Raw genomic sequence first — 15192 nt, 5'->3', positions numbered from 1 at the left:
ATAAGAACCTCTTCTTTGTTTGCCTTCAGCTTCTTTTCAGTTAAGCAAATATTAAAAAGTGATGCCATTTGGTATGCAGTATGCATAGTGTTACACGCCTCCCACTGTCTAAGCAGAGAGATTCCAGGGTTTCCAGGGTTTGGTTTCCTTGGAAAGGAGGTCAGCAGAGGCTGCGGTGTCTTTAGAATTTACATTGTTTTATTTGCACATATATACAACATGAGCCTATGATGGAGGGGCTCACAGTATTAACACCCCAACACATCTTGCTTCTCCCTTAGTCACAGCCTTGGATTCCAGCACAAATCAAGCATGTGCCTACCTCCAGATTCCTGGCCTGCATTTCTGCCCAGTTCTCTCACAACTGGCTACTCTTCTATTGTCCTTCCAGCCAGGTGGGAAGGGGAAAAGCCCACCCATTTGCCCCAAGACACAGAAAAACTTCATTGGTTATAGTAATTATGGTACTTAACTATTCTGATTCACAACTATTGCCTAGACAAAGGGACTGGATTGATGAGTTTGCTTTACCTCCTCCCCACCACAGATGTGGGAACCCAACAATTGGAAGGGACTCGGGGCACCATGCAGACAGATCTCCCAAATCTACATCATTAGTTAGGAATACACTGCACATAGACAATGGTGGAATACCTGCTAGGATGTTTAGTGAAGTGCAGAGAACTGAAAACTTGAGCATCGTATAGTTCTTGTTCAGTGTCATTCTCCATATTGTTCAAAAGTGGCATTTTCCTACACCTTCATTTAGGATGAGGGATTGTCGGCTACCAATTACAAAGGCACTCCAAAAGTACCATTAATTCACAAAGGTGTCAAAGGATATCATCACCTCTGTGGTTTGATCCTGGGTAATGGGCCAGGCACAAAAGCTTAGGATTCCCTCCTCCTGCAAGCAGACAGGGAAACTAGGTTTAGGAGAGACTTGCAAAGTTGAAATAAGCTGTGCCACCCTGACAAGACAGCCTATTGATGTCTCTCGCTTCTAGATGGCAGAGGTGGTGCCTGCCAATGTGCTTTCCCTCACATTATGCCCGGGAACCCAAACATTAAAATTTTGGAATGTTACAAAAGTTTTGCAACTGCTTCCCTGTGTTGCTTTCATTATTCATTCTCCAATCTTTTTGTAAATGGTACCATATCCAAATTGGAATGCTAGGAAGTGAAAAGCACTGTAGGTCTTAGTAGAAGGGTATACACAACTGGCATTTAATCGTGAATCCACATTCCCAGAGCCAACTCAAGAATGAAGAAATATGAGATAGTCTTGGAAGGTGAAGAAGAGTGTGCATGAGCTTTAAAGCTTTCTGGAATTCCCTGCTTGTAGGAACATGGATTATTGATATACAAAAACAATCCTAAATTAACAACCTGTGAATACTATTTCTGTTGGAGATTTTAAACACAGGCCATGTTTCATTTTTTGCAGTCAGGTTTTTGATAAAGTTTGTACAAATATGAACTCCTAGATTACTTCTATTTGTTTTGACTTTTTCATGCATTTATGAAAAGTAGTTTGAAAGGGAAGAATGAAAGGTGCCTGTAATACTTGTGGGAAAGGGCTTTTTATTATTATTCTGGGAGATATATAGCTACTCTCTATTAAAGTGAGCATTTCAGAATCTCCACATTCACATTAAAATTTAATAAACTTAAACCATATGAAATTTTAAATTTGAGAATAAAAGTTTAATTCACCCCTTCTGCTGAATACAAATGTTTTGAAGATTTCCTATACAGACAGAAGAAAGCATTAAAATTGTTAATATTTCAGTTAACAACAAACTGGTTTCAGTGAAAGACTTCAGGTTTGAGGTCAAAGGCACTCAAAAGATTGCTTTATTTGTAACCTTGGAGGAAAGGTTAATGTACCAAGGGTGTTACGTATTCAGGCTTTGCACCTCATCTGGCTGAAACATGGATCCTGAACTGAATTGAGGCAGTTTCTGATGATCCCGGCTTTAGCTAGGTTGGGTTGAGGCATTGCTGGATCAACTTGAGCTATTTGTTAAAAGTTTGGTGTTTGGTGTGGGGTGTGAGAAGGAAGGGAAGGCGGCCTCTGCCCACCAGCTGGTGAACAAAGCATTCAGTCCTGCCCTGATTCACCAGCACATTCTCTGCAGGAAACATTACAGTCCCTAACTGGTGGATGGAGAGTTCAGTCCTGCTCTCTGCAGTGCAGTTGAATGGCGGCGGAAAGGGAAAAGGAAACAATATGTTTAATTAGGGTTTTAAAACACGAGTGGTTGTTTCATATGGTTTGAAACCCTTATTAAGCAGCAGGGCTGGCTCCTGAATCCTGCAATTAAAGCATAATATCTTTTGGATAAGTTTTCAAATGTGTAGACCTAAAGATGCTTCTACCATGATGGAAGTGGGTGGGAGACATCCCATGGCCGCCGCTGTTGGTCTCTTCCCTTGGGCAGCTTGCACAGGATGCTGGAGTACGGATGAGGCATATTGGGTGCAAAACTGGAATTTTATTTAAACACACAAGATGGGGGTTAGAACCTAATAGTTTCAATCAGAAATAATTCAGAATGCACCTAAAACTTCCACTTTAAACTTGTTTCTAATTAAACTGATTTCTAGAATGTTGATTTGTATTACTAAGTCAGTAAAACACTTCTAGACCCTTTCTAGGATCTTGTCCTTCCCCACAGGGAAATAATCTGTGTTGCCTTTCCGAGCAAACCCCTAACCACTCACCTATAATCCCTAGCCAAAGCCTGTCTCAGCATTTAGCAGTCAGTCCTTGATCGTAAATGAAAGACTTGGATGAAAGGTGTGTGGTGCTATCTAGAAATAAGAAATTCACCAGTTGTTGTTACATGCCTGTTATGGGAGTAGGAAAGACCTCTACTTGCGATCTTGGAGAGCATGTACCAGTCTCAAGCAGACACCACTGGGCTACACAGCCTGCTATAAAGTGCTTACATGGGTAAGATTTTTTTGTCTTCATGGAAAAAAAAAGTGATTTGCCTTTCCCTCTTGAAATCAAAATAGCACATCTTTTTTCTTTCAAATCTATTTACAAGAAAAAGATTTGAAGAAATCCCTAGGGTGTTGGCGTATATTTGTTTTTATAATGCTCTTACATCCTTTTCTGTTTGCTATTCCCTTTAGTTAAAACAAGAAAAAAATCAATAAAGAAGACTTCATAAACATAATAGACTGGATTAAAATACTAGCTAGAGGATTATATAATTAGATCTAATTATCTGCTCATAAGAAATGTGTGTTATTAAAAAAAAAAAGCCAGAGATGGCTTTACATATACTTTTTTGGCCGATGTGTGAAAAACCCTGCAGACTCCTCCCCTGTTTTTTTTCCCACCCAGAAAATGTAATTTCTGGAGTTAGTTCTGCTACTTCCCCATAGCTGAAAGGTAAAGAAACAGAGGGACCTTTTGCAAGGTACCACGTACATTATTTGATGTCAGCATGTGAATGGATCACAGGTTCCTCTGCAGTAATATCTTCATGATATTAATATTCTCTACAATAATATCTTGTTTCCTCCTTATTGTTCGCACTCTGTCCATTGAGTTCCGAAACTGAATCCTGTAACGGACCACTGATAGGTTGTCATGAATTGTCATGCTTTATTGCCATGTGTGGTATCTCCTCCATCTCCTCCCTCCACATCAGGAAAATCACTTGCAAGGCCAAGCAAGCAAGTTGCTGCATCCTCTCCCCTCATCTTCTGTGCATCCTGGTAGAGAAGAGTGCGGCCAGTGAGAGGTGGTGGACCGTCCCTGCCACTTTACTATGAGCCGCATCGAACAATTGCAGTGTGGTGCCAACCACTTGGAGCTTGGACAGCTGCTCCAGAAAAAATACCACGATCGAAAAAGCTGCCGTGAGATCAAGCAGAATTAATAGCAACACATTTTCCCTTTTTCTATCCTGACAGAGGTCATCATATGGGTTACTAATACAGTTCTCATTACAAAACGTGGCCTAAACCCCAATTTAAATGGATCTTAATGAGGCCACCTAGTGAAATAACAGAACAAATGAGATTTAGCTGGCAACAATACCTATTTTATGTTATTAGCCAACATTTAACAAACTTTGAGAGCAAGTCAGTTTTACACACACACACACACACACACACACACACAGCGCTTTCCAATTTATTAATTTTTTAGGCCTTCATTTTTTGTGTTAATGGGTTTTAACCAGGAGTAAGTTAGTTTGCTAAAAATGCTATCGTCATATCTGGTTTGTTGCAAGCTTTTTGGAAAACAGGTAAATTTGATGATGATTGAGAGGCATTTATGTTCAACAATATACGCTCACTGGGTTTGGCAGTGGGCGAGGTTTGTGGCCCAGCTTGTGGCCCCACTGTCCTCCAGCAGCCATGCTGCTCCACTGACCGTTGCTCCGCCCACCCCTTGGTCACTGTGGAGTTTGCTTTGGGTTCCCGTCAAAAACCCCTTTTCAAATTGGCCTATCCACAGCGGTCTGGGGGGTGGGGCAAGAGTAGCAGACCGGGAATGAGCAGTCTTCACTCCAGTCCACTTCTAAAGGATAAAAGGGGGCCTGCACTGACACCAGCAGCGCAGTCAACCCCAGAGCATTTTCCTTCATCTGAGGTCTGCCTGGGCACGCAATAAAATGTGTCTTTCTGGTGCACATCATCAGAGTTCGGTTACGTATTTCAGACAAAGAAATGTATTTAGTCTTTTGGAAAAATGATATTACCATAAGTTGTGCAGAAGGCTTAATGGGTTGTAGAGTAGCATACAAACATCAATGTACCTGAAGTCAACTTTTAAGTCAACATTTGTTAAAATAAATTAAGATTAAGGAAAAGTAAACTCTCAGGTCAGTAACTGTGGAAGGTTCTTGTGTATGTAGCTAAAAACCTTCTTGCAGGAGGAAAAGTCATTCGATTTACCTTGATCTCAGAAAAGATATATTCTTAACAACACAGTTATGTGATGGTTGCTTTGATTATCGTGACTCCCTGAGTGTCAAAAAATGTGGATAAATACACAATTGACAGATAAAGCCAGGGTAACGTAGCTGGAGCTTAGGATGATAATATATGTCAGTGGGAGTTTTGTCGCTGGCATCAAAAGGGCAGGTGCTTCATGTGGAGTCCTAATTCATGCTGTCATGGGCCCTCACAGGGGTCCCAGTATGCCGGGTATTACAGTTTGTTGCTGTCACTTCCAGAAGCATTCTTTACAGCCAGATAAGACAGTCTAGAAACCAAAGTATTGCACAGTTGTTTACTAATAGGGCTGTTGGCTTTAGAAGCATAGCTGTCACCATTTTCCCTTATCTTGCGAGGAATCCTATTCGGAATAAGGGAATTTCCCTTAAAAAAAGGGAAACGTTGACAGCTATGTTTAGAAGGCCTCCCAAAAACTGTTTCAGTTACTTTGCCATTCAGTTCAGGGAACCTTTTTAAAATGCCAAGTACAATAAACATCTCCATTTCCACTGCTAGTTTTCTTCTGTAATTAATATATATCTATATATTAGGCTTGAAAGGAGCATTCAATTGTAGCCAACAGAATAGGCTGTCGTGTGTGTATAAACCCCACAACAATTACTCCATTTTCCAAATATACCTATGGCCCAATAAGTTTGCCGACCCCTGCTTTATAATTACAAGTCTTACTGATCTCAGTGGAGCTTACTTTGGAGTAGTCATGTAGAACTGCATCCCAAGAAAGTTTGAGAAGTGGTGACATAATTCACACTTGTTTGTTTAAAATCTGTCAACTAATTTTTTTTTAGATATGGCAGAAGTTCACTGAATTGTTTTAAAATGATTTCAGTCCCAAAACTACTACTACTACTACTACTATTAATAATAATTAATGTAGACAGAATAACAGGACTCAACAGTAGCAGAAATGTTTTTTGGATGGAGCTATTCATCTGCTAACTTATTATAAAACTGACATAATGTTCAGGCATGCTGATTCCTGAGAATATAACATGACAGACGGTTCAGACACAAATCCAGTTTCGTACAATACATCTCCCTTGGAGAACTCTCCAAACAGAATTCATCTGGTTGTCAGGAAAACCTGTTACTTTCTCATTTTCAAGCAAGCTCAGCCATATGGTTTATTCAGCTCCAAGTCAAATTTTATTTAGCAATGAATACAACTGTTCGGAAGGGAAAATAAATACACTTTTATAAAATCACCAGTGAGGTTCCCAGTTCCTTAAAGTTAATACTACAGTGATCCATTTATCTAGAGAGAGAAAAAATATGCACTGTAATTAGTATCTGCTTTATTTTGAATAATGGTGTGTTTTATGTTGTTAACCGGGACTGACTGCAAGCTCCTATGGTCATGACCAATGTCTCATGAGCCTGATTCCCATCCCATCCCAGAAGCTGACTCATACAGGCAGGATACTGTAAGGAACAGGAGAGGTGTCACCAGCTGTCAGACTTCTGTTGCATGAACACTTTCCCAACAGCTTTTGGGGGTGGGCGTCACTGACCCTTTTGCTGGGCCAGCCACCCCTACTCTTCACTCTCACGCCATCCACAATGGATTCGTATTACATTAAGAGTTGGTATGCAGTGAGAAAACTTAAAGTTCAGTATTGTAGAAATGTAAAGACAGTATACAGATATAGGCTGTATACTTTGAAGACTGACTGTAGAATTAAAAGCTCCCTATAAAAAACATGCATGAGTCTGTTGTCATCCATGTTTTTCGGAAACAACAGAAGAGTGCACCTTCAGGTGTCTTTGATTATATAGCTGGGTGGGGGGTCCAGCCTTCTGATGCCTCTCAATGTGGGATCAGTGAGATTCTAGTCTTCTCAAGGTGCACATCCCTGGATTGGGCTGGGACTCTGTGCAAGCAGCACCTCTATATGCAAATACAAACAGAAATATGCGCACAGAAGCTAGTTTTCTTGCATGCATGGTTTCTCATATATTGTCAGGGAACTGCCATCAGAGCATCAGGTGGTGGAGGGACTCAGGCAGGATGAAAGAGACTCAACTGCTGAAGCAGGGACCAGCAGGGGGAGGAGTGGGTCTCTGAGGGAATGCGAGCAGGAGGGAGGGCTCAGGGAGGCTTCCAGCGAGAACAGTGGGGAGGTATCGGAGTCTCCCATAGGGAGACCCATACCTCGCAGGAAACTGTCACGCCGTGAGTCCAGGAGACGCGTTTCCGTTAAGGAACTTCTTTGTTGGAAACGCTTCCGCAGACAGCCACTGTCGGACTCTACTAGTGACTAGAGCAGACATGTCTGAGGAGCTCCGTCACACACGGAGGTTTGTGGGGGCGCACAAACTCTGAGGGAGCACGTTTTCACGCACAAGCAGCTAATCAAACCCTCACAGCAGTCCGACAGTCTTTGTACGCTGCCTGTGCAAGAGAAGGCATCATGAGCGAACCAACCGGAACCGGAGGAGAAGGGGCTGGAGCTGGTCCAAGCTTGGAAGATAGATACCGAGCGTTGGAGGTTCAACTGGCCCTGCAGACGGCGAGGCTGGAGGAGAGAAGGGCTCAGGATGCAGACAAGAAGGGGAGAGCCACTCAATTCCCCAGAAAGGTACCAGGATTGGTGCAGAAATTTGGGGGGGACCCCAAGGACTACCATGCTTTTAGGACAGAGATGCAATATGCCCTTAATGTGCAGTTCGATGAGTTCCCTGATGAGGAATCGCGAGTTGCTTTTGTAATTGGGCATCTTGAGAAAGGGGCTAGAGACTGGGTGCGACCCCTAATGGCAACGCCCAATGACATACTAAAGGACACAATGAAGTTCTTTCGTGCAATGGATATCATGTTTTCCAGCGATATTGAGGAAGGGGTGGTGCGCAGACAGCTAATGGCTTGTAAGCAGGGGAGTCGATCTGTCCGTGAATATTGGACTGAGTTTACCATGCTGATTCACAGACTGAGTTGGGATTTATCGGCGGCACCCGTTCAAATGCTATTTGAAGAAGGTCTTTCTTCGGGGGTGAAAGACGAGCTGGCACGGAGCCCCAGGGCGGAGTCTATGGATCAGCTGACCAAATCTGCGCTGACCATAGGAGCGCGGCAGGAGGCAAGAGCCTTGGAGAGGCGGGAAGGGAGAGGGGAACGTTGGAAGGAGTTCCGCATTCCAGACATTCCTGAGCCAGCTTTCCCGCCGGCAGAGCCGATGGAAATCGGAACAGCGCGCGCGCGCGCATTTTCAAAAACCAGCGAGGGAGCTAAGAAGGAGGGAAAGGGCCCCCGGAAATGCTATCTCTGCCAACAGCCAGGCCACTTTGCCAGAGTCTGCCCCCAGAGGAAGGAATGGCAAGGGATGGTGGGAGCTGTTGAGGGGGGAGAAGAAGGGGGAGCGGAGCAGGTAAAAGCCAACGCCTGGTTGCCACAATTGGGGCACTGCAGCCAGGCCAAAGAGCAGTGAAAGTGCCCGTGCCAGAAGCTCCTCGACCTGCTCTAGTGATTGAAGTGTCGCTAGAGCTGCAGAATGGGCACCCCCTAAAAATAAAGGCGCTATTGGACTCAGGCAGCTCCTGCAATTTTATGAGCAAGGAGTTTGCTGCTGAACACCAGATACAGACCATCCCTTTAAGCAACCCCCTGCAGGTGACCACGATTGATGGCAGGGAGTTGTTGGGAGGAGGAGTCCGCTTGCAGACTGTCCCAATGATAATGAGGGTGGCAAGGCACACAGAACTGATAGCGTTTAATGTGGCCACCCTGGGAGGCGCTCCCATTATTTTGGGAATGAGCTGGCTAGCTCTACATGATCCGCTGGTTGGCTGGCATCAAAGAGTGGTGTCCTTTGGTTCAGCACATTGCCTAGAACACTGCAAAGGGGAGAAGGGTTCAGTAGGGGCCCAAGCCACCCTAGCAGGGACTGAAGTAATGGGGAAGGTGAAGGTACCACCACAGTATGCAGATCTCAGCGACGTGTTCAGCGAGAAGGAAGCTGACCAACTACCACCTCATAGACCCTTTGATTGTCAGATCAATTTACTCCCTGGAGCACAGCTTCCCGTGGGCAAGTTGTATGCCATGTCAGACAGGGAAATGCAGGAGTTGCGAGGGTTCATTGACAAGAACCTGAAGAGAGGCTTCATCAGAGAGTCCAAAGCAGCAGGGGGGAGCCCAGTGTTCTTTGTGGACAAAAAAAATGCGGACAAGCCGAGACTTGTATGTGATTTTAGGCGGCTGAATGCAGTGACTGAACCGGTGGCGTTCCCTATGCCCAGAATTGATGATATTTTGACCATGGTGAGGAAGGGAAAGATTTTCACAAAGCTGGATCTAAGGGGGGCGTACAACCTGATACGCATAAGGAAAGGGGATGAATGGAAAACCACCATGTTTACCCCTTTGGGGGCGTTTGAATACCTCGTTATGCCATTTGGATTACAAGCAGGCTCCGCGTGTTTTCAATCTTTTATGAACCACGTGCTGGGCCCTTTGCTCTACAAGAATTGCGTTGCCTTTCTAGATGATGTGTTGGTGTATTCTGAGAATGAGGAGCAACATGTGAGAGACGTCAGAGAAGTGTTGAGCAGACTGCAAGCCAACAGGCTGTGGGTCAAACTGGAGAAGTGTCGGTTCCATACCAAGGAGGTGGAATTCCTGGGGTACCGCCTGTCAGACAAGGGATTGGCCATGGATCCCGGCAAGGTACAGGCAGTGCTGGAATGGAAAACACCCAAAACCAAGAAGGATGTGCAGAGGTTCCTAGGGTTTGGAAACTTTTATCGTAAGTTCATCCGCAACTTCGCCCATCTGACGGCGCCCATCACTGACTGTCTCAGCAGTAAGAAGAAGTTTGTATGGACGGCGGAGGCGGGGCGAGCGTTTGAGGAACTGAAAAGGGCCTTCGCCTCTGAAGAACAACTTCTGCATGTGGATTTACGAAAGAAGCTAAGGGTTGAAACAGACGCATCTGACAGAGCCATAGGGGCGGTGCTTCTTCTGCAGCCGGGGAAGGAGGAGTCGGAGTGGCGTCCGTGTGCCTTCTTCTCGCGGAAGCTGAACAAATCCGAGAGGAACTACACGGTGTACGACCGAGAACTGCTTGCTATTCATGAGGCGTTCCGGAGATGGAGGCATCTGCTAGTTGGTGCACAACATAAAGTGCAAGTGTGCACGGACCATAAAAATCTAGAGTACTGGAGAACGGCGCGAGTGCTCAACCAAAGGCAGTTGAGATGGGCCCAAGAGTTCTCCAAATTTAACTTTGAGATTTGTTATGTGCCAGGCCCAGAGAATGTTAGGGCGGACGCTCTCTCACGCAAGCCTGAATATTTGGAGGGGGAGGGAGCACCCGAAGAAACCCATATCATTCCAGAGGACCGCTGGGTGTGTGGGGCGACTTTGGTGGGGCAAAGGGAATTGGTAGAGGGTACGGTGCAGGATGCATACGCCCAGGGGAAACTCAGGGATCTCAGAGGGGAGGAAGACAAACCCGGTGGTTTTGAGGAGAGAAATGGGGCATGGTATTATAAGGGAGCGTTATATATACCTGAAGGGGAATTGAGGGAGAAAGTACTCAAGCAGCTGCACGATAGCCCCACAGCAGGGCACTTTGGGCAACACAAAACCATGTGGCTGGTTACCAGGGAATTTTGGTGGCCCAAGGTCAGGGAAGATGTGCGGGAGTATGTGAGAGGGTGTGAACAATGCCAAAGAGCCAAGGGGGAGAGGCAGGCGCCGGCTGGTTTATTAGAACCACTGCCCACACCTGAGAGACCGTGGGAAGCAGTGGCAATAGATTTCATGACTGATCTGCCAAGGTCTAGAGGGAAAACAGCCATCATGGTTGTAGTAGACCTGTTAACTAAAATGGCCCACTTCATAGCCTGCTCACATGCGGTTACAGCAGAAGAAACCGCCAAATTGTTTGTAGAGAATGTGTTTAGGTTGCATGGCGCCCCCTTGAGGGTGGTTTCAGACCGAGGGAAACAATTTACTTCCAGGTTCTGGAGGAAGCTCATGAGCTTACTGCATGTAGAGGTTAATTTCTCGACGGCCCGTCATCCTGAAACCAACGGGCAGGCGGAAAGAGCAAATGGGGTTCTCCAACAATATTTGAGGTGTTATGTTAATGACAGAGAGAATGATTGGGTGGAGAAGCTGGCGTTGGCAGAATTTGCCTACAACAATGCAGAGAACGTGTCCACGGGGATGAGCCCCTTTTTGGCTAATCACGGGTGCCATCCCAGAGCCTTCCCAGGGGGGGAGGGGGAGAACTGGAGCGTTCCAGCTGCAGAACAGTTCGTGGAAGAAATGGAAGCGATCCATCGCCAGCTCCAACTCAACTTAAACAGGGCTAAGGAGGAATATAAGAGGCAAGCAGACAAAAACAGAAGGGAAGGTGAAAGCATCAGGGTGGGGGACCAGGTGTGGCTGTCAACCCAAGGGTTGCCATTCAAAGGAGGTTGTAAGAAATTAAGACCCAAAAGGCTGGGTCCGTTTGAAGTCATACAGCAGGTCAATCCAGTGGCTTTCAGGCTCCGGTTACCGAACCACATGAAGCTGCACCCAGTTTTTCACAGGTCGTTGCTGTCACCGTATAGAGGAGACAGTGAGGGGAGGGTCACTAGGGGACCAGCAATGGAGGAGAAGGAACACAGCTACCATGTAGCGGAGATCCTCGATTCCAGGTGGAAGGGAGATCAAGTAGAGTATTTGGTAATGTGGGAAGGGGAACCGGAGTCGGAAAACACCTGGGTTAGGGCAGAGGATGTCAATGACGAGGTTTTAATAGAGACTTTTCATCAGAGGTTCCCACGTAAACCTCAGCCTGTAGCGAGGTTCCGAAGGGAATACTTTGCCACCACCGACGAGGAAGAGGAGTTGGAGGGGTTCCCAGATTCTGAAGAGGAGGAGGATTCAGCTGGCCAGGACGACGATCGATGGAGAGAATTGTTCGAGACGTCAGAAGATGAGGAAGATTCGTTTCGGGGTTTTAGCCCTTCACCTCCCAGGGGGGAGGAATTGGGAGGGGGTGAGGGGGGCCCTGGAGGGGAGGTGGATGTCAGGGAACTGCCATCAGAGCATCAGGTGGTGGAGGGACTCAGGCAGGATGAAAGAGACTCAACTGCTGAAGCAGGGACCAGCAGGGGGAGGAGTGGGTCTCTGAGGGAATGCGAGCAGGAGGGAGGGCTCAGGGAGGCTTCCAGCGAGAACAGTGGGGAGGTATCGGAGTCTCCCATAGGGAGACCCATACCTCGCAGGAAACTGTCACGCCGTGAGTCCAGGAGACGCGTTTCCGTTAAGGAACTTCTTTGTTGGAAACGCTTCCGCAGACAGCCACTGTCGGACTCTACTAGTGACTAGAGCAGACATGTCTGAGGAGCTCCGTCACACACGGAGGTTTGTGGGGGCGCACAAACTCTGAGGGAGCACGTTTTCACGCACAAGCAGCTAATCAAACCCTCACATATATCTATGAGAATGACCATGTATTATGCCAGCAGGGGCTGGTGTGAGTTGTGTAAAGGGCACATTTCAGTTCTATTCCTTTCAGCATTGAGAATCTGACTAACTCCTTGTTCCTAGAAGCATTTCATCACGACTAACCACCCACAACCTTTGCCTTTTATTTGGTCTTACAGGTTGTCAGCAGTCAGCCATTCCTTGACACCTCCATGTGACATGGACCCAAGTAGTTCTGAGGAGTTCTATCAAGCTGTACACCATGCCGAACAAACCTTCAGGAAGATGGAAAGCTACCTGAAGCAACAACAACTATGTGATGTTATCCTGATTGCTGGGAACCGTAAGATACCTGCACATAGGTAGGTGATAGAACATGGTAAATTAACTGTGATTTAGCCTCATCTTTGCAGACATGCCCTTACAGACTTTGTTCTGTATCTCGAGAAATATTTCACTCTTGATCATAGGTGTATATCCCTACAAGCACAGTGCGCTGCCACTACCGCTTACATGTCAGGAGTTCCAGCATCAAGTCTAAAAATGTACATGTGAACTGCATAGCAATCTTGCTGCCTAGGCAACTAACTAATTCCTAATACCGTTTTTATGGTAATGAGGGTAATGCCACTGAACTAGATCCATCTACTATCAACACTTAGTACCATATTTTACCTCTCCAGTTTCCAAACCAGAGGAAAAGATGCCTCTTCTTTTAACCATCTGGTAGCATCATTGGAAGGAAAGATTACAGAGACAGCCTTGGAGGGATAAAAGATGGTGATAGTTTATCACCATAACACCTTTGCTTCCAGGGAAGGGAAAAAAGGAGCCAAGAAGGTGTAGTAGTCACTTACTGCAAGCCATGTACTGTCTACCTTTCCTTCTGCATTTGCTAACCACAACAAAAGGATGCAAGTTGTGCTTGGGAACTGTTGGTGCTTATTCACCGAGGAAGGAAACCATGTATAAATTGGGGGAAGCCTGAAATAGTGCCTGAAATCTTTTTGTGCATATATGTTGAAAGCAAGTCAGAGTGAATGCAGAGAATCTTGCTGCACAACCTGGCTGCCTATCAGTCCTTCTCATGGTGTGCTAGCCACTTGCTTCACCATCCTCACCAAAAGTTGACCAGTTCCAAGTTTCTGAACAGAATCTCTTGAGAACATGTACTCAAGTACCTGCAAACATTATAACCAGAAGGCAGTGAATTGCAGCTTTTAAGATACCTATTGTGGTGAGTCATCAAGGACATGTTGTTACTAAACTAATTTCAATTTGAAAATAACTATTAAAAATAAGCTGGGGTGGCTTTCTACCCCGACTGCATATAATGGCCCGTAGGGTACAGATTCATCCTATAGCCAAATGTCAGTTGTGCTGAGGATTAATTTCTACCCTGAGGTATATTCATAAGAAAGTAATGTGACATTGGTACCTGGCCAAACTTGGGTTAGTAGTGGTGACATATATGAAAAGGGCAAAGTTGCAGAACTAATTCCTCGTAAAGATTTTACAAGACACGTACCTCCGATGTTCAGCTGTAGCCCACATTCAAAGACTATTGGTAGAATTCAACATGTGCTATATTACAAATGTTCTGTCTGCAAAAACATTGCAGCTTGTCAGATGGAATGATCCCCTCTCTTGTCCCCACACATACTGTTCTAGGGGTACTTTGGACACAAACCCCGAGCCAATTTTGGGGGACAGAAGGGAAGTGTGATGAGTACAGAGAAGGGGGAGTCCCATTGTGCAAGTAGAACTCCTTCTGCCAGGTTTTTTTGGGGTTTTTTTGCTGGATTGGTATGTTAGGTGAGTCCTGGCCTGCATTTCAGCCAAAGTCCCTTGAAGTCTGAAAGACATTATATTTCAAATGCTTGATTCTGTTTATCTGAAAGAACATAAGACAAAGGTATAATAAAAAGAAACCTTTTTTATGTTGCTGCTCTGATTTACTTTACACAGTTCAGAGTGGGTACATCTTACATACTTGCCAAATTTGGAAACTGTGATAAAGTACTTGCTGGACAGTGGGAGGAGTTGCAGATTTTACAGGGGCAGGGGAAATGAGATTTCTGTTTACCATTTTTATCTAAAGGGTTAGTAGACATATTTGCATCACTGTGTGTCTGCTCACTGAATCTGATTTTCTGACTATTTCAGTTCAACAGCAATCAAATCTTTTTGAAGCAGAAAAAATTGCCTTAATAAATATAAGCTTGCCCATGAAATAAAAACTGCATCACATTTTTACCTCATACTTAAAGGTGCATGCATGCTTGTATATTATTTCTGACTTCTAATCTGCAGTCAACAGCTCACTCTGTTCCATCAAGAATTACTGGCACATATAGTGCACTATATATTACACACCCCTTACACACCCTCTTCAAATCGAATTTTCAGGCTGTGAAATAACTTGTAAATATGAGGAACAGAACACAAGGCAGATGTTTATCGTGTGACATTTATTGCAAGAATGTTTCTTTAAGCACTTCCTCAACTACCATGGGCCCATGTGGATGAGAAAAAAGCAAGGCTTTGCATTTGAAGTATCGCAGGCCCACTTGCAGCGCCCTCATCCCCACCCCAGTGCAAGGGCAATAGTTGACTGCTTTTATCTTTTTCTTTTGACCATCTCCAGGAAAAGTATGAGCATTTAGCCACCAATAACACTTATAGAAATTAAGCTCCTAGAGCTGGATGTAAGGGGTATATGGGCTGCTTGTCCACATCAGTGGAACTACATCATCCCTATTGGTAGATTATGGTAGAATGCC

At 45.1% G+C, this 15192-nt stretch overlaps 1 protein-coding gene across 5 annotated transcripts in view; it reads left to right on the top strand.

Annotated features, from left to right (window-relative positions):
• KLHL1 (kelch like family member 1) overlaps positions 1-15192 on the top strand; it is a 138958-nt gene that overhangs the window by 18638 nt on the left and 105128 nt on the right. For all 5 annotated transcript variants that reach the window (XM_081198384.1, XM_081198382.1, XM_081198385.1 and 2 more), the window contains exon 2: positions 12589-12771. In XM_081198384.1, the coding sequence (XP_081054510.1) occupies positions 12589-12771 (183 nt within the window). The remainder of the gene's footprint in view (positions 1-12588; positions 12772-15192) is intronic.

The sequence above is a fragment of the Podarcis bocagei genome (assembly GCF_964188305.1).
Source record: "Podarcis bocagei genome assembly, chromosome: 6".
NCBI lineage: Eukaryota > Metazoa > Chordata > Lepidosauria > Squamata > Lacertidae > Podarcis > Podarcis bocagei.
Note: the sequence above shows the minus strand (reverse complement) of the source record. Positions and strands in the feature narration are given on the sequence as shown.